This window comes from Sus scrofa, chromosome 6 (genome assembly GCF_000003025.6).
Source record: "Sus scrofa isolate TJ Tabasco breed Duroc chromosome 6, Sscrofa11.1, whole genome shotgun sequence".
Classification (NCBI taxonomy): domain Eukaryota; kingdom Metazoa; phylum Chordata; class Mammalia; order Artiodactyla; family Suidae; genus Sus; species Sus scrofa.
The window spans coordinates 170,413,367-170,431,219 of NC_010448.4; the positions used below are offsets into that span (position 1 = coordinate 170,413,367).

The following is a 17,853-nucleotide window of genomic DNA, read 5'->3' on the forward strand; positions in this document are numbered from 1 at the left end:
ACACAGGCTGAATCGGGCCCCGTGTTGCACACAGTCCAGGAAGTGGAGCAGGCAGGCAGCTCTGAGCAGCAAATGGATGCGAAGGAGTTTGTTTTTAAAGCCACTGAAGCCCTCCATTTGCGTCGGACAGGCCACTTCGGACACCCCCTCCTCACCAGAGCACCCGTCCTGCAGACACGCAAGACCGGGGCAAGCAGACCTCTCGCAGCCTTCCCAAGCCAAGTGGCCCCATGAGTACCCCCGACACAGACACCTGGACTCTACTTTATCTAAAGTGAGGTTTATTGCATTTCATGCAGTTTGAAGTCCATGCAGCAAAGGAGACGAGCACAATTTTTGATGTATTTAAGCGTAAAAATGGGGGAAAGGGGCCAGTGCGCAAAGTTCCAGTCTCCTCGGGTCCCCGGAAGCGAAGGGTCTGGGAATGAAACCATCCTCTCTCCATGGCGAAGGAGTTCGTCTCTTAAACGCAAGGAATGTTTCCATGGCTTCCAGAGGCAAATCCACAGAGCTCTGGGGCAAGAGCAGGGCACGGGAAAAAGAAGCTACACACGGTCGCCTAACCTAACCCGAGGGCAGGACAAGGCGGCAAACCCCCGGGGCAGCGATGTCCTAAGAGTCGGGAGATTACACACCCTGAGGAGATGTGCTCCTAAAAGAAGCGGCGCTGAAGGACCAAAAAAACAAAAGAAATATTTCTTCCACCACAATCTTTGAGAAAATGCCATAAATATGTTATTTAATATTTTCATTTCATAGCATCGGACACACAGCTCAACAGACTGAAATATTGATTCCTTGGAGAAAAGGGGGAGGACGAAGGAAATAAAAAATATTGCATCTTTCTGCTGGAGAATCTCGGCCCCCAGGCGCGGGGCGTCGTGCACCAGTGCCCGAGCCTGCAGGAGGCGCAGAGGTCGGCAGGGTCCTCTGGGGAGGGAGGCGGGGCCCGTCGCCCAGGGCTGTGTGGCAAAAATTGTGTTGGGTGTCCTCGGCCTCGCCAGCTCAGGCCTCAGTCGCCGGTCACCTGGGGGGCCTGCCCGTCGGAGGGCTGGCTGGCTGACTGGATGAACATGGGCTGGGTGAGGTCCTGGCCGGCAGGCATGGTGACTTGCTGGATCTGGTAGAGCTGCTGCGAGGGTGGAGAGGAGAGAGTGAGGTCACCCCTGGGAGAGGGGCACACAGCTCCCTACAGGCCTCCAGGTGGCTGGGCGCCCCAGAAACCTCGACCACCACCCACTGCAGGGCGTCAGAGGGAGGAGGGGAGCGGGGCCTCTGCTGGGCTTGGGAGCAGCAGACACAGGAGGCACCAGCCCGGTGGGAGGGGGTACGTGTAGTGGGTGGGAAAGAGATGCAGGGAGTTGCATTTCCTGTGGCTTTCACTTCTCTGGGCTCTGCCTTTCCCGTTAGCTCAGAGCCTCGAGCTTGCTGCAGGCTGTTCCTCTGTGACAAACACAAGCAACTGGAACCACTGTACCAGCAGCCTGCACGGCGCCACTTCCCCAGCCCTCGGCCGTCCTCACTGGCAGCGGCAGCGGGGATCACCCCACTGCCTCAGAGCAGCCGCTTCAGGCTGAGGCTACAAAGAGTCTGCCTCTCCTGCTCGGGCTCTGATGGGGAGGCGGTCCCCTGGGACTGGACACCCCGTGGGGGGCGGGGAAGACGCTCGCATGGCCACGACGGGAGGTTCGTCGTGTTTCCAAAAGAAACCAGAAGCTAAGACCCCTGCCGCAGGAGCCCTGGCAGAGCCTAGCATCTGGTGCTGGCAGAAGCCAGTGCTGGGTCCTCATGCCAGCTCCTCTCCCTTCGGGGCAGCAAAGAACACAGGCCTAGGTATGTCGTCCTATCAGGTCCCCAGGGCTCTCTGGGGCCACCGTGTGAAGGGAAAGGTGGAGGGAAAAGAGAAGGTTCCTTCCTCACGTGGCTTGAGAGTTACTGAATCCCAGGCACCCGGAGAGGCCGAGAGGTCATGTGTTCTCCGCTTTTCCCCTAATCCACGCAGCTGGAAAGAGCACGGCTTAGAGGGAAACAGGAGACCTGCAGACTAGACGTGGTTCTGCCTTGCAGAGGCAAGGCGCTTCCCATCTCTAGGGCTCAGTTTACTGAGCTGTAAAGTGGGGACGAGGGCTACAGGATGTCTAGGATTATTTGTAGCTCCCACACGTCTATAGATCTAGAGGAGGATGGAGATAACTGTTGTTTGAACCTTTTCTGTCCACTCACTGTTAACAGGCAATGGGACAGCTGCCCTAACCGTCCGAACCCACAACGCTTCACCCGCTGCCCCTGCCCAGGCTAGATGTCCTACCTGTCCATCCGTGAACTGGCTGAACTGCTGCTGTCCCTGCTGGACCTCCGTCTGTGTGATCTGCAGGAATCAAGATGGCAAAGTAGGCAGATCAGCTGCAGGGTCTGGTCCACCAGCCCGCCAGCCAGGACACAGCAGTGCAGATCAAATGGACAACGCATACAAAGGACTCAGAACGAGGCCTGGCACAGAAGAGGGGCTTGATGAGCAGCAGGAAAGCAAGGGTCCCTTCTCCATCCCCCAGCACCGGTGGCTACTCAGAGCTGGCACCACGCAGAGGACACTGGCATGCGCCACATCTAACTTCTGCAACCATCTCTCTTCACGGCCACCTAACTGCACCACCAGCAGCCCCTCACTGCAAGGTCTTTCTGGTGCCTGAAGCTCAAGTCAAAAAAACGAAAACAAAAACAAAAACCCACCTAGCTCCTAGGTACTGAAATGACAGGGCACGACACTTACGGTTTAGGCAAAACCCCTAAACGCCTGTCTTTCCACCAGTGAAGGCAGACGGCACAACACTGGGCAAAGGGGTGAGTGGTCCCTTTCATTCTTAGAAGGTGGGCTCTACACCAAACCTGTATCACCCAGATTATCTGACTGGAATGAATATCAAACACCCTGGCAAGCAGGTGGCCTTGGCCCTAGAAGCCCCAGTGGCAAACCTAGGAAGTACTTTTTCCGAGAGAGGCCACATGCAACCCTCTGGGCCAGGGAGCGGGGAGGTGTAAGGGAAATATTTATCACACATCCTTCAAATCTTATGTGGGATCGAAAGCGCATTTGTAAAGAAATTCACTGACGTGGAGAAGTGCATCGCGTAACGCCAGCTGCTGACGACAGCTGAGCAGACGAGAAAAGAGAGTGCAGACTGAGGTGTGCATTCGGGTCACCCATGGAACAGCCCTCTGTGTACCTTCTCCTGGAATCATCACGACTAACGTGCAAGGTAGGGACTCTCCTCTCGAGTGTCCTCCCAACGGCCAAAACCAACCCCTCAGACCTACCCACGCGGCAGTGAGGAGCAACGAGGGCACAGGTGTGAGAGGGCTTCATGAGGCTTTCTTACTAAATACTCTTTGTTCTGGGTCTTTCTCCTGCCACCCGTGTATGCGCTGCTTGAGGGCAGGAGCCAAGTTGCGTCTTTCCACCTCCCAGTGCAAAGTAAGCATGAAGAAGTACCTGCAGACTAAGTACGAGCCTGAGACAGACGGAAAACATCCGTCGTCGAGGTGCAGCCCCTGTGCCCGGGTCGGCAGGACTGCCCTTCGCATCCGCTGCGCACCTTCATTTCCCTTTAAGTTCTACTTACAAATTATTTATCCAGCATTCATTCGACAAACATTTACTGCGCACCTACTAAGGGCCAGGCTGTCCCAACAGGCGCCCTCTCCTTGATGCTTTCCCTCCTCTCTGTACACCCAACTCTCCCCCCTTTCTGGCTCTTAGTTTCTGGTCCCAAAACTGACCTCTGGGGACCCAAGAACTCCTCCTTCTCATTCCCTTCCATCCTGTGCCATAAAAAGCTTTTGAATCTCAGGCTAGAAACATACAAGTTAAAAAAAAATTCTGAAAAGGGGTAAAGGGTGGGGCTAGTCTTGAGATCTGCTTCCACGTCAGGGAGCCCCAAGGCCATCAGGGAAGCGCCCAGGGCCTTATGCGAACCGAGACACGGGTTTGGAGTGGGCCCTTTACTGATCCCAGAGACGGTACGGAACTCGGAAGCCATGCTTTTGGCCCATTCCTCCTGTTTTCCCAAATGAGATTTTGGAGACTTGCTCTACAAAACTCAGCTCCGTCACACTGTCAATAGATACATCACTAGAAATGCAACCAGGCCAGACGAGTCCAGCTCTTCAACGATCGCTGCTTTTTTTGGGTCTGAGGCAGAAGAATCGATTACCAATGCCTCCCCTTGTCCAGCATCCACCGTCCCCTGCAAATAACACCCACACGCTCCAAACCCCAAGCCAGTGGAAGCAGCCCCTCAGCACCTACAGCTCACAGCCGTCACTAGCTTAGGGCCTGAGAGGAGGTGAGGTGGTTAGGGGTGCATAAGAAGCGGAGGGTCAAAATCTAAGAAGCTTTCCAGAGGGCACAGGAGGTGCCAGGACCTAAGAATCATTCAGGTTTGAGAATGGAAACTCAGCCTGACCATGGGGCAGTCTGTCAGAATGCTTCCTGCAGTCAGACACGCAGACACACGCTGGGCTTTCTTCAAGTATCCCTGAGTCTCCCCCTGCCCTGCCTTTCTTCGTCCCTGGGGAACACGCTGCTAAGAGACACACTTGAATCCAATCTTCCGATAAACCCCATCTGTCCCTTAGGATGCAACACAGAGGTGCAGGGTGCAGAGGTGGCTCTTGCTGAACGATCAGGTGGCGAGAGGGCTGTGCACTGAGCACTTCTTTCCACCCAGAAGCCAGTGCCTGCTGGTCCCCAGCTTAAGCCCTGCGTCTCTGGGGCACGTACCTGTTGAGCGTTGGTGGCAAGCGTCTGGATCTGTCCCTGCACAACTTGGGTGCCTGATACAGGCTGGGCTAAGCGGATATACTGTAGCTGGCCGGCATTCAGCTGCACCTATGGCAGGGCAGTGACAAACAGACCACAGGAGACTGAGCACAACCTCAAACAGGCGGTCTTTCCACGACAAGAAGTGGTCATTGTCCCTACCTGCCCCCCACCCCCAAGAAGCCAACCCTGAAAAGTTCTTTTTCAAAACTGAAACGGAGCTGATTACAATGCCGTGTTAATTTCGGCTGCACAGCTAAGTGACGTGGCTCTACAGGTACACACATTCTCTTTTATATTCTTATCCATCGTGGTTTATCACAGGACACTGGATAGAGTTCCCCGTGCTATGCAGCAGGACCGTTTTATCCACTCCCCATGTAACAGTTCTCGGAGTTCCCCTTGTGGCTCAGCGGTAATGAATCCAACTAGTATCCATGAGGATGCGGGGTTCGATCCCTGGCCTTGTTCAGTGGGTTAAGGATCCGGTACTGCCGTGAGCAGAGGTGTAGGTTGCAGATGCAGCTTGGATCCTGTGTTGCCATGGCTGTGATGCAGGCTGGAAGCTGCTGCTCCAATTTGACCCCTAGCCTGGGAACTTCAATAGTCTGCAAGTGCAGCCCTAAAAAGAAAAAAAAAAAAAAGATGTACATATATTCATTTTCATCTGCTAATGCCAAACTCCCACTCATCCCTCTCCCCAACTTCCTCTCTCCCCTGACAACCCCAAGTCTGCTGTCTATTTCCGTTTCATAGATGAATTCATGTGTGTCACATTTTAGATTCTGTGTGTAAGTGATATCATGTGGTATTTGTCTTTCTCTTTCTAATTTACTTGACTTAGTATGATAGTCTCTAGTTCCATCCATTTTACTGCAGTGGGATTATTTCCTTCTTTTTTATGGCTGAGTAGTATTCCATTGCATACATGCACCACATCTTTATCCATCATCTGTCCATGGGCATTTAAGTTGTTTCCGTGTCTTGGCTGTTGTGACCAGTGCTGCTATGAACACAGGGGTGAGTGTATCTTTTTTAGGTATAGTTTTGTCTGGACATAGGTCCAGGAGTGAGACTGCAGGATCACATGGCAACTCTATTTTTAGTTGAAAAGTTTCTTTTAACAGAGATGAAAACACGCAAAACCTTAACATCCCTACCTGACGAGTCACCCAGCACAAGAGAGAGGATGTTCCTTCAATGGAATTGGAGGAAAATTCTCAGCAGGTCTCGTCACATATGTGAGGACAGCATGAATGGACCCTCGATGGTACTGGCTCTTAGCCATTCGCCCACAGTTTCTCTTAGGATTTTATGCCAAGGACGATGTGACATTATCAGAATGCTTGCACCTTAGGGGCGGGCCTTTCCCCCTCCATCTCCACCCTCTCCCACTCCCAGGATGGCTGATCTAATACCGAGAAGAGTCCCAGCACCTGCCAGTCCCATCACGCTGTGCCACAGCCCGAGAACTGCCCGGCCTCACGCTGCACGTCTTAGAAGAAAGCGCGGCCTGCTTTCCCGTCTCGGGCCCCAGAGCCAGGACCGGAGGTCTGCAGGACTTGAGGATCCTTGGTGTTCAGCACTAGCTTCTGGCCAAACACCTCCCCAGGGGAAGCCGAATCAATCACCCTTTCACAGAAAGCCCCACCGTGGGAAGCCAAAGCAACCAGAATGCGCTCACGACTGAGCCTCAGATAATACAGTAACGCCACATGCTGCATCTAACTGCGTGCGAAAAGCCTTCACGCAGGCCCTTAACGCTCCAGCGGACCACGCACACACAGAGCGCTTCGAGCGGGGGGACGTGGAGAGGACCAGGCAGCTAGAGCGTGAGAGGAACTGGAGCTCGGCAGAGAGAACAGTCAGCAGGGAGGATGTGGGGCCGAGAGGCTCCAGGAGGACCAGCACATCAGGTCTCTACCTGGGGGCCCGGACACAACCCGCTCTGGCTGCCCAGCCTGGGCTTTTCTCGTGCGGGTGTGCGGCTGAGGGTAATTGGCGAATTGTGCCTCTTTGTCCTGGAGGAAATTTTTTCCTTGTCTTAAGAGCGAACTTCATTGCAGCGGCTTTGACTTCCATGAGGGAAATGCTGACAGGATGATGCAGCATTACATCAAACTGCTTCTCTGAAACTTCAAAGAGGATTTCAGCCCCCAAGAAAGGACACTGAAGTTCTTAGACCATTCCAGAATTGTCTGCTTAAGGCCCAAAAGAGGGACACAAAATCTACACCTGTTAAGAAACTGGTTCAGGAGTTCCCGTCATGGCTCTGAGGTAATGAACCTGACAAGTATCCATGAGGATGCGGGTTCGATCCCTGGCCTTGCTCAGTGGGTTAGATCCAGCGTTGCTGCAAGCTGAGGTGTAGGTCGCAGATGTGTCTCGGATCCCTTGTTGCCGTGGCTGTGGTGCAGACTGGCAGCTGCCGTGCCGACTGGACCCCTAGCCTGTGAACTTTCATATGCCACAGGTGGGGCCCTAAAAAGCAAAAAAACAGAAAAAACAAAAAAGAAAGAAAGAAAGAAAAGAAAAGAAGAAAGAAAAGAAAAAAAGAAGCTGATTCAAAGAAGATAGGGCAAGATATTTTGACCTACAGTCATTTCTCTCCTGAGCAAACACCAAGGGGAGTTGCTGGGGAGCTGTGATGCTAACGCCTAAACGCCCCACTGTATCCCACAGCGCAGCTTGCAGGCAACATTAAGTTGCTTGCGGGGAGGGAGACAGCTGGGTGGAGGCTTGGGAAACCTCGCTTGCTGTGCCTGAGGGGTGGCTGGTTCGAGGAGTCACCGGAACTCCAGCCAAGGAACATGGGATGAGAGACTAAGGCCTTGCCCTGGGAGTGGGGAAGGTGTATTGCAGCCACAGGGATTTTACATTTCCCGGCTGAGAAGCGATCTCTGCAGAAACTCAAATGCGAATGAAAAGCCTTGAGCCAGTCAATTCCAGGGGGTTCTTCGAAGCAAGCTCTTCATTCAGGCTCAGGTTTAGACATCCGGTGATGCTCTGCCCTCAGTCCTTGACCACACAGACAGGCTTGGGGACCCGCACAGCGTTTAAACATGAGTTACAGAGCAAATAAGCCTACCCCTTGGGCTTTCACAAGAGGAGAAAGGCTTCCTTCCAGAAGGTCATGGCTGATTATGAGCACTCCGCGGAGTTTAGAAACGCAGTCGCCTGCGGAAGGCATACTGTGCAGACCAGGCCTGAATCTGCAACAAATCTTCCGTATGCCCCAAGAGGCTTTGAAAGACTTGAGTTAAAGCTACAACAAAGTGGGAACTCTTCTCTGGCTTAGAAGAACTTGTTTTGGTGCCTTCCCAAGCGAAAAGGAGAACCATTTATGGGAGACGTCCTGAGCTGGCGGCTGAACCAGTGAGGCAGGACATCTGGGATTGATGGGGACGTGTGTGTGCACAGGCGCACACACGCATGCACACACGCATGCACAAAGGAAAGGGAGAAGGGGTGGGGGAGAAGGGGGTGGGGAAGAAAGAGACAGACACAGAGAGACGCACGTGCTACCCTTTCCTAAGCTCTCTCTGGACCTTTCCTCTGTTAACTGAAGAACAGCTCCAGAGTCAGAGTCGAGGATACATTTCTAGCTTCCTTCAAAGGGGAAGTGGTTACCTAAGTTCAAGAGCATTTCTTTCTCTGCCTACATTTCATTTATAATAGGAAGGGCAAGGGGCAGGAATAGGACTGCTGTGTGTCTCTCGCTTTCCACATTTTTTCTTTCTTTTGGTGACAAATTGACCAATGAATAGATTGCAAGTATTAAGACAAGGACATTTTTCACAAAGGAACAAGTACAAGTAAAAAAAGCCAACGGATCTAAGAATGAGAATCCCTCAAGGCACATAGGAAGCAGCAGTCCACAGTGAAGGAATGGAGAAGTTAAATGAAAGCCAAAAATACACTTTGCTGCAGGCTCCACTGGGAACTGACTCATGAATACGCAACAAGTGTATTTATGGCCTTCTCTATGCACCTCCCTCTTACTCTCCGCTAATCAAAAGACAGAACCGCCTCACAGGCCCTCCGGACCCTGGCACGGAAGGGTGGTTACAGCCATCTCTGGGCGCAGGCAGAGTGCGGGCAACCCGAGAGGAGCTGCCCGTGGCGGTGAGAAGGAAAGCAGCCTGTCTGCAGTGGAGCGAGCTGTGGTCTGGGGTAACAGGAGCATCGCTTCCTCCAAGAGCGCGCGTGCGGGCGTGTGCGAACTCTCCACTCTCTCCCGTTGAGTCCGGCAGACCTCAAGGCCGGGCGGCTTACCGGGATCTGCTGGATCTCCCCTGTGTTGGTGATGATCTGCTGCATCACCTGCATGGCCTGCCCGGTGCCGCTCTGGGCTTGCTGGGCCTGACCCTGTGGCTGGGCCTGGACGATCTGCACCTGCTGACCTTCTCCGACCTGCATGGTCACGGGTGTGGTCTGGAAGGAAGAATCACAGACAAGTTGATGGAGCCCCCGCTCAGCCATCAGGCCTACCAAGGGGTTAATAACCAGTGGGGAACCAGGAGCAAACCCCCTCCGGGAATGCTAGCCGCCATCCCAACACCAACAACACTCAACCCGCAGAGTCCTCAGGCTGAAAGCAGTGCTAAAGTCACTCTCCAAAATAAAGACAGGAAAATCAAAAGGATTTTTAGGCTCAAAATCTGCATCTGCCTAGGCCCTGCCAAGTATCTGTACCCTTCAAATGCTGTCACTCTCCACAGCCCCTTCGATGACAGACAGGCGCATACAGTAAAAAAGAATCAAAAGCAACCCTGACCATTTGCCTGACACATGGCCAGACTCATAGCCAGAGCCTGTGAGTCTGGAAGGCAAACAAAACGGACCGTGGGGTCAGCATGGGGTTACTAGGTTCAGGATCCTCCTCGGCTCTTTCTCAGGCACGTGAGACACGGGACAAACATCAAAGTGCACACTGGCTTTCACGACCCCCCATGCAGCAGAGTGACTCCTGCTCACACTGCGCAGCCAGCTGCTCTGGACACGGCAAGAGATTCCACGGCAAAGGCAAACACCGAGACCCGGACTCTGTTAAGACCTGGATCTTAACGGAAGCCACCCTTAAGTTACAGAATCTAATAAAGCAAGAACGGTAAATTTCTAGAAACAGGAATCTCAGGTTTAAGAAATTTCTGACTAACGTACATGACTTCTGGAGGATTCTGAGTCTCACACACACTTTAGTGGACTGTCTCATGAAGCTTGCTCTCTTGAGACAGCAGACTCGAACGGTTCAGAGGGTCAGTCATTTCTCTGCACCTGAAAAATGTAGCCCTAGATGGGACCTTTACAGCTCCCAGCGCATCTTGCTCCTCTGGCGGTGGCGGTACAGGGGGGTGGAACTTTTTCACCACACCTGCACCCCGACTGCTCACTTTGGATATGATTTCTCCCTTCTCTGAATTAAGAATCACCTCGGAGGACAATTCCGAGAGTCCTAATGAATCCTGGGCTTCAGCCGACATTGCTGCTCTGGTGCTCCTACATTCTGACAGCACAGGCCTATGAAGCAGCTGAAGTTACAGGGAGGCGATGTGCTCTGGGAACTGCAGGTGAGCGTCGAGGGATTACGAGGTAAGAAGAAAGTACCACAAACTGGCAGAGGTCAGGAAGAAAGACGACAGAGGGAAACACACGCCGTCTGCTCGGTCAGCAAGAATTATCTCCTGTTCTCACGCTGTATGTGATTCCAGCTCAGCCTGTCCCCCAAACCTCCAAGAATAAAAGTTTCCAATGTTATGACAGAAAACACAGGATTCACTTTACCAAAATACCTTTTTCTTCCAACTTTAATATGCACTGGTCTTGCAAAGTTATCTGAACTCAACTTGCAACAGTCATCCTCCAGGTCCAGGGAGGTGTGACATGGCACGAGGCCACCCTGCGCCCAGACGGCAGAGCACTGGCTGGGAGACGCTGTGGGAGCCAACTTTACCACCCTCTGAAGCCTTATCAGCTCCAAGCTGAGCAAGTCTGGGGCAGCAGAGGATAGATGAAATTCTTGCTGACTGAAAAAAAAAATGCATACTGCCCACTCAACACTGTACTATACCAACTCAATTTTCCCAAGAGGACTTCTAAGGTATTTCTACACCATTTCAGGAAAATGGGGCTCATGTTAGCATGGCAGCTGTCAAATTACCTATGGCGTGCCCGGCTGTGGGGGCACAACAGCCATGAGCTTCTTAGGATATCAGCCCGTCAGAGCCCGCTCCGGGCAGACTCCCTTGAAGTTTGCTCTGTACGGGGATAAAGCCTTTGGCAGGCAGCGTGCTCACCGCTGCAGAGGCACAAGCATCAGCCAAAGAAGGTCCCCCGGGCGTCCTTGAGGCAGGGACTGGGCTGTGGTCTTTAAACCCCTCCTGCCTAGCACTATGTCTGGCAAAGAGCAGTACTCAGTGCATTTCTTTGTGGATTTTGACAAAATGAGAAGGGAATAAACCCTAAAGCCGTAACTAACATTTAAATCGACCACCGCCCCAAGGTGTTTTCTTTGGGGAACCCCAGCTTCTACTAGAACACACAGCGGCTGAGGATGTCCTCTGCCTCTTTTCAACTTGCCGAGATGCTCCCCGTGCTGACTCTACACTCCCGTCCTACCGCCCCCGGGCCGTCTCTCTCCTCCAGGCCTTTGCTCGTGCGGCCTCAGTGGGAAAGCCCTCCTTCCCTTTGCATTTGATTCCTTTCCATTGTTCCCTCGAAGACTCCTTACTCCTTAGGGGACTTTCTCTGCCATCCTCTTTCACCACCTCCCTCACAGCTTTGTAGCTGATACACCTATTATGAAGAAGCTTCCTGCCGCTGACACTAGCTCTATGTATATGACACATCTCCAGGTGCCACGGCACCTCCACACAGCCCTGCGCATGCCTAACGCTCCCGGGGGGCGAGGGGTGCACACTCTTCAAGCACCTGTAGACCCAAGTGGCTCCTTGAATTCTTGAAGATGGGGACTGCTTTGTTATTCATGCTTGTAACCCCAGACACAGAACGGGCCTTTATCTAAGAGGGTGCGCAGTGACTGATAAACAAACTGATGACCGACAGGGAACTTGGCGTCGGAGCTCAGAAAACATAGCTCCCTTCAGCCTCTCACGATCCCCGGCAACCGAGATGCCACTGCGTTCACAACCGCACGACCGAGGAAAGAATCTTCTGACCACCACTGTACAAAGACAGGGTCGTTTGACGCCCATCTGGGGGGACGGGGGGATGAGAAGGAAGAGGAGGGGAGAGGTACGCAAGCCGGCCGTGCCGCCTCATCTCCCCCTTAAGGGTACAAATTCCAGAACTGGCATCTGTACAGACAGCCTCATGGAGTCCACCTAAAACACTCCTTCTATGGAGATGCCATCACTCTCCACGGGGTGTTACAGAAACTTATTTCCTCCTGAAATATTCAGGGACCCCGCAATGTCTGCTTCACTGTCCTCTGCCCATTTGACCCACGGGGAACCCAGGGCCCAGAGAGATTAGGTGACACGTCACCTCAGTGGCTGAATCTGGGGAGAAGCTCGGCTCCCCGGAATTCAAATCCAGTGCCCTACAATGACTTGACTGGCCCTCTGCCAGGCCACACTTGCCCAGCCCAAACCTGGGTGGTGCTGTCTAGCTGGGCCTGCGCCCCCCGCGGCTCACAGACCTGGCCCTGCTGAGGCTGTGCAATGATGATCTGCCCAGGCTGGATGGTGGTCGTGGAGCTGGTGGTCTGCTGGCCTTGCTGCTGCCCCTGGACTTGGACCGCAGTGGGCTGCTGAGCCAGCGTGAAGTAGTACTGGACGGGCTCGGCAGGAGTCACGGACTGGCGCACCTCCTCCTGTGGGGAGAAGGCGAGGCAGGTAAGAGGAAAAGAACCAACTCAGCAGCCGCCACAGTGAATTTCCATTCTTCCCCCAAACGGGCTCTGGGCAGTTGCCTGCTGAATGCTGAGCTCTCCACATTTGAAGCCAAGGGAAAGTGGAATTCAAAGAGACCAGTTGTGCTAAATCAAACTAAAAATAACAGATTCCATAGGCTTCACAACACACACAGCCAATTTTCTGAAGTACATGGTAATCACCCACTGTGTGATGAGTTGCAAATGGGCAAATAATTACCGTCACTAAAACCCACGAGCTAGCAGGGCTTGTCAGTAAATGCCGTCAAGGCCCGTGATCTGAGAAGAGTGCCAACTGCAAGCACTGGGAAGGTGCTACCCAAACACCATGCTCTCAGGCTGGCTCCGAACCTCCCAAATGGGCCGCACCCCACCCTCACCCCCCGCAATTCATCCAGCACCTCCGCTGGGAAAGGGCAAACAGGGCTCCCTCCGGGCTGGGATTTCAGAATCACACGTCAGGATCAAGCGCACTGGCAGGCAGGAGCCCAGCTTTGCACAGCACGTCGAGGGCTCTGTGGTCGCTGGGGCCATGTCTATCCAGCGTCACATCTGGTTTGGTGGGGTGGGGCCACAGAAGCGCACCCCAGGGGGCTGGAGGGACAGCTCTCCGCTGGGGTGCTGCCCTGGCTGCCTAGGGAGGTCACGGTCCGGCCCATGTGCTGGGTGAAGAGACTGTTCCTTCTTCAGCTGGCGTTTTCCATGGCAGAAGGAGTAAACAACCCTCTCCCAGCCACCTCGAGCTCACAGCTGAGAGTGTAGGATGTTTACACGCACTACGGCATGGTTACGGCCCGAGGGTCCAGGGAGGGTGGGCCCCAGACCACTGACACAGAATCGGCGTCTGCTCCGGAGGGCCCTGCCTGGGACAACAGAAACAACAGAAACACACAACCACTTGGGCTGGCTGAGCAAAAACATAAGCTGCATTTACTCACTTCCTTATTCTGGACTCAATTCGCCGGGTTCGAGGAAAGAGGAAAAGCTACTTCTTCACGAGATGGAGACTGGGTGGACTGCCTCCCGCTCCCCGGAGTGGCAGCCCCCACCTGAGCTAACACAGTCCTCTTTGTGCGCGCTTGTCGAATTCACCCTCCCGGCTAGACGAAGGCCCCGAGAAGGCAAATCCTAGCTGCCTTGCTCCCCACTGTCCTTACCATTCATCTCCCAGGAGGCAGACCCTCAACCAGCGGCTGCTGAAAGATGAATGCACTCAGAGCCAGGCAGACAACTGGAGGCAGGACAGTACTTTTCTGAACCCACGTTGGGAGTATGACCAATTCTCTTGAACTCAACAGCTGTTAGCAATTGAAGAGAACCCCGAGGAATTCCCGTGGTGGCTCAGTGGTAATGAACCCTACTAGGATCCATGAAGACTCGAGTTTGATCCCTGGCCTCGCTCAGTGGGTTGGGGATCCAGCATTGGCGTGAGCTGTGGTGTAGGCTGCAGATGCGTCTCAGATCCCAAGTTGCTGTGGCTGTGGCCTAGGCCAGTGGCTGCAGCTCCAATTCAACCCCTAGCCTGGGAAGCTCCATATGCCTTAGGTGCAGCCCAAAAAGACAAAAAAAGCAAAAGAAAAGAGAAGAAAAGAAACTCTAACTCTTGCTACCTCTGGGGTCCTGTGGCCGTAGTGTAGGGAGACACTCCGTCCACTACAGAACGGGGCTGGGTGTTGTTCTTGCCCGGTGACTGAAGACCCAAGATTCTAAAACTAAGACTGCTGACATCTAGCCTGAGAAACTTGGACCTCCGGGTGACGGGGTTCCCTGAGGGCCACCCACCCAGCCTGGGCAGACACTTTTAACACTCTGGGTTTCTAAGCTAGTCCTCACACATGAGCCAACTTTCTAGGTTAATGTATTCTGTGCTTTAGGCCCAGTCTGAACCCTGGACATGATCGTGCTGAGGCAGAAGAAAAAGGAGGTCCCCTTTTAGGGCTGTTTCCAGAACACTTAACTGTGACATCACCACCTCCATTTCAACTCCAACTTCTCATTATTATAAATCAGTCAGTCAGTCAGTCAGTCAGTCAACTAGATCTTGGCTGTGGCAGGTATAGTACTGATATACCCTCCTTAGCCAAGAAACAGGGGCCAACTACTCTTCTCAAAGCCCCTGAAATGTGTTTTCCATTCAAAACTCCTTGCTATTTTATAAAGAAACATCAACTACTGAAGTCCAAGTTTAGCTTGAAAAGCTTTCGGGTGATGAGAGGGTGTGGGACTGAGAGCCCCAGAACTAACTTGTAGGACGTCGCAGGAACAAGGGAGTCACTGGCATTGACCAGCCCGGACCTGTCACGTTCCGTCTCCAGCTACCCCTGACTGTGGCTGGTCTGCAGGTGAACACGGCCAGACAAAGCACAAACTCTTTAAATACCACTTTCAGGAGCCAGACTTCCCTGGGCCCAACGCTGTGAGAGCACGTCAAGAGCCTCTCCTGCGCCACCTACTCTACCCTCTCACACTGCTCATGAACCGGGCAGTGGCGGGACCCGCCGCGAGCATCACACCGATGCTGTGAGGATGAGGTCTGCAGTGAGGACGAGGCAGGACAGCTCTCACATCACTGAGATGGAAGGAAGCGTAGCTGAGCTGCTTCTGCACCGTGAAGGCTCCTCTGCCAATGGAGGTCAAGCCAGCAAAGGAGTGACTGTGTTTGGCTTAAAGAAATGGGTGAAGAGGAAATGACACTTCGATGAGCAGGAACTTTCAACTCACAGCTTTAGCGGGTAGGAGTTCGGCCTCAATTATTTTCTGCTTGAGTAGTCTTTCCTTGCTTCCCCAAAGAACAAGCGAAACCCCCAAGCACCTCTGAGAAGCCAAGGGCCTGAGACGCACAGCTCAGTGTTTTGGGCTCGTCTCTCTCCAGCAGGGGAAAAATCACACTGCGCTACGACAATCTCTGAGTGACTGCATCGACCCAGAACGGGGCACCCGCCCAGCTTTAACAGTGCCCCCCGCCCCCGCCCCGAGCGCCTGTCCTTAGTCTCTTCAGAAGGCGCGCCTGACAAACAAGGCCGGAAGATGAGAAGCACCACATCCTCGGGCCATCGCCACAGCGCTGTGCAGCCAGCCCCAGACGGGAAAAGCACATTCGCTTCCGTAGCAAGAATGAGCTGCTGCCTCCTTCAGAAAGGGTGAGTTTTGGAGAGCAGGCACTTTTAACGGACTTAAGGTGCCAGTCAATTTGCAGCTGGGGAAAACTTCACATCTACAGAGGATTAAAAGTGCTATCTCAGAATTTCAGGCCAGCTTTCAGCCATCTCATCCCTTCAGAGGCCAGGCAGCAGCTGCCCCAAAAGGGTGCCAATCCATGGCCTGAACACCTACCAAGAACTGGCTCCAGGCAGCAAGGAGCTGTTTTGGCTGAACACACTTCAAAAGAGATGGGTCACAGCCTTCTGAGTCAGGCTAGGCTGCAACAGGGAGCTGCCTGACCCCTGAGCGAGGCAAGCACTGAGGACCCTGGAGGAGGGAGAGGACATGCCCCTTCTCTCCAGCCAGCTGGCTCAGGGAACAGGCAGGGAGCGGGCGCAACGGGCCTGAGCAAGGCCTGATTCTGTCACTGAGCCCACCACCTCGCCTTTAAAGGGGGCTTCTGAAACTGATTCCCACAAGGAGAGTGGGTGGGTGGTATCATCTGCTCTGGAGGAAGAGGAGCGGTCTGAGTTCTTGCTGGAGCGACTTCTCAGAGAGGTCAAGCCGTGGGCACAAACCTGCAGTGTTTCAGAGGCGCCGCGCCGCGGGACGACCGTGGCAGCCTGCCGCTGTAAACATCCGACTGAAAGCTCCTGGGAACGCCTCACAGCTTCCAGTCAAGGATGTTTACAGTGGCAAAGACTGCCCGGAGAGAACGGACGCAGTGAGGCGCTCTCTCTAGGAAGGAGGTGCAACAGGCTTGCGAACCCAAACCCAAAGGCCCCCGGGCCGGGTCCGGAGTTCAAAGGTCCTTTAAGATGGCCACTTCTCCTACACTTTCTTACTGGTTACCATGAGACACCCAGGAGAACAGTCGTCCCTGAATGACTCCTGTTTCTAAGACTAATACACTATGAAATAATTCATTAAAACTCTTAAAACTTTATTAACAAAATAAAGCAAGCAGATCAGGGCACAGCTTTGCCCCTGCCAGACTCTGCCACTCTTCCCCAAGTACCTCTGCTACACAGTGAGTCACGCAGCCTGCATGCCCAACATGACGAGTTATAAAAGAGAAGGGTCTATCACAAGTGCCGTTAAGAGCTGTATGCAGCCAAGGTGCTAAAAACAATGGCGTGACCTTTCCTTGGAGGGGAGCAGGCAGAAGAGCAGGAGGAGATTCTCAGTCTCTCTCATGATTACTAAGAAAAACGGTTTACGTGGTGGTTCTCAAATTTTGTTGCACATCAAGAGCATCTGGCGAGCTTTAAAAAGTAGTGATGCCTGGGCCTCCCCCAGATTCTGCTCGTGCGGGGCGGTGCCTGGCACCAGCAGTTTTTAAACCCTAACAGGTGATTCTGATGCGTAGCCAATGCACGACATAGAGGACCACAACCCAGAGAAACAGAAAGCCAGGCCCGTTCACTCCAAACACCACTGTGCACACACAGAAGCTGGTTCTGGGAAATCAAACATTTTTAACTTGTTCTCCCACCCCAGATTAAGAAGCCTGAGAGAGAGCTTCACTTCACTATCTGTAACTAAGGTCTTTAACTTTCATTTTGTCTATTTTCACTGAAATACCACCTCAGAGGCACGGAGTTAAAAGCATCCCTCAATGAGTAACAGGAGGAGATGTTACGGGCAGATGTGGTCTGGAGAAGGAGAAGCAAAAGCAAGTGCACACGGCTTGTGCTGAGAGAGGAAAGGGAGCGTATCTGACCCCAGGCGCAAGGTGCTCTCTGGTCAGCAGCAGCAGCGACGCCGTCTCAGCTCACCTGACGCTTTGGAGGTTTCAGCTCATCTCTTGGGACAATATCGATGAGAAAGTCAAACTGATCAAATTTTGTAATTGCCATGGCGATATCATTCCTCTGTAACGAAGAAAAGCAGAGTGAAAAACTAGCCTGGAGAGAAGCTGCTTCACCTGACTTCTCTCCAAGTTACAAGATAAGACGATGACTTCTAAGCCAAACGAAATGCCCACGGCCAAGCCTAC

General features: G+C 53.2%; 1 protein-coding gene and 2 non-coding genes across 24 annotated transcripts in view; all 3 read right to left on the minus strand.

Annotated features, from left to right (window-relative positions):
- The window catches only part of NFYC (nuclear transcription factor Y subunit gamma), a 72,382-nt gene continuing 54,793 nt past the window's right edge, over positions 265-17,853 (minus strand). For 17 of the 22 annotated variants that reach the window (XM_021096986.1, XM_021096977.1, XM_021096978.1 and 14 more), the window contains 6 exons: positions 17,633-17,728; positions 12,480-12,653; positions 9,095-9,253; positions 4,781-4,888; positions 2,309-2,368; positions 265-1,132 (listed from right to left, as the gene is read on the minus strand). In XM_021096986.1, coding sequence (XP_020952645.1) covers positions 1,013-1,132; positions 2,309-2,368; positions 4,781-4,888; positions 9,095-9,253; positions 12,480-12,653; positions 17,633-17,728 — 717 coding nt within the window. In that variant the 3' untranslated portion in view covers positions 265-1,012. Of the gene's footprint in view, positions 1,133-2,308; positions 2,491-4,780; positions 9,254-12,479; positions 12,654-17,632; positions 17,729-17,853 lie in introns of all 22 variants that reach the window. The other 5 variants (XR_002345275.1, XR_002345273.1, XR_001303851.2 and 2 more) reach the window with 4 other exon arrangements.
- MIR30C-1 (microRNA 30c-1) lies at positions 13,415-13,494 on the minus strand. Its single transcript, NR_038593.1, has one exon. It is a non-coding gene; the product is annotated as a microRNA 30c-1 (primary transcript).
- MIR30E (microRNA 30e) lies at positions 16,475-16,554 on the minus strand. The gene has a single exon (NR_038525.1). It is a non-coding gene; the product is annotated as a microRNA 30e (primary transcript).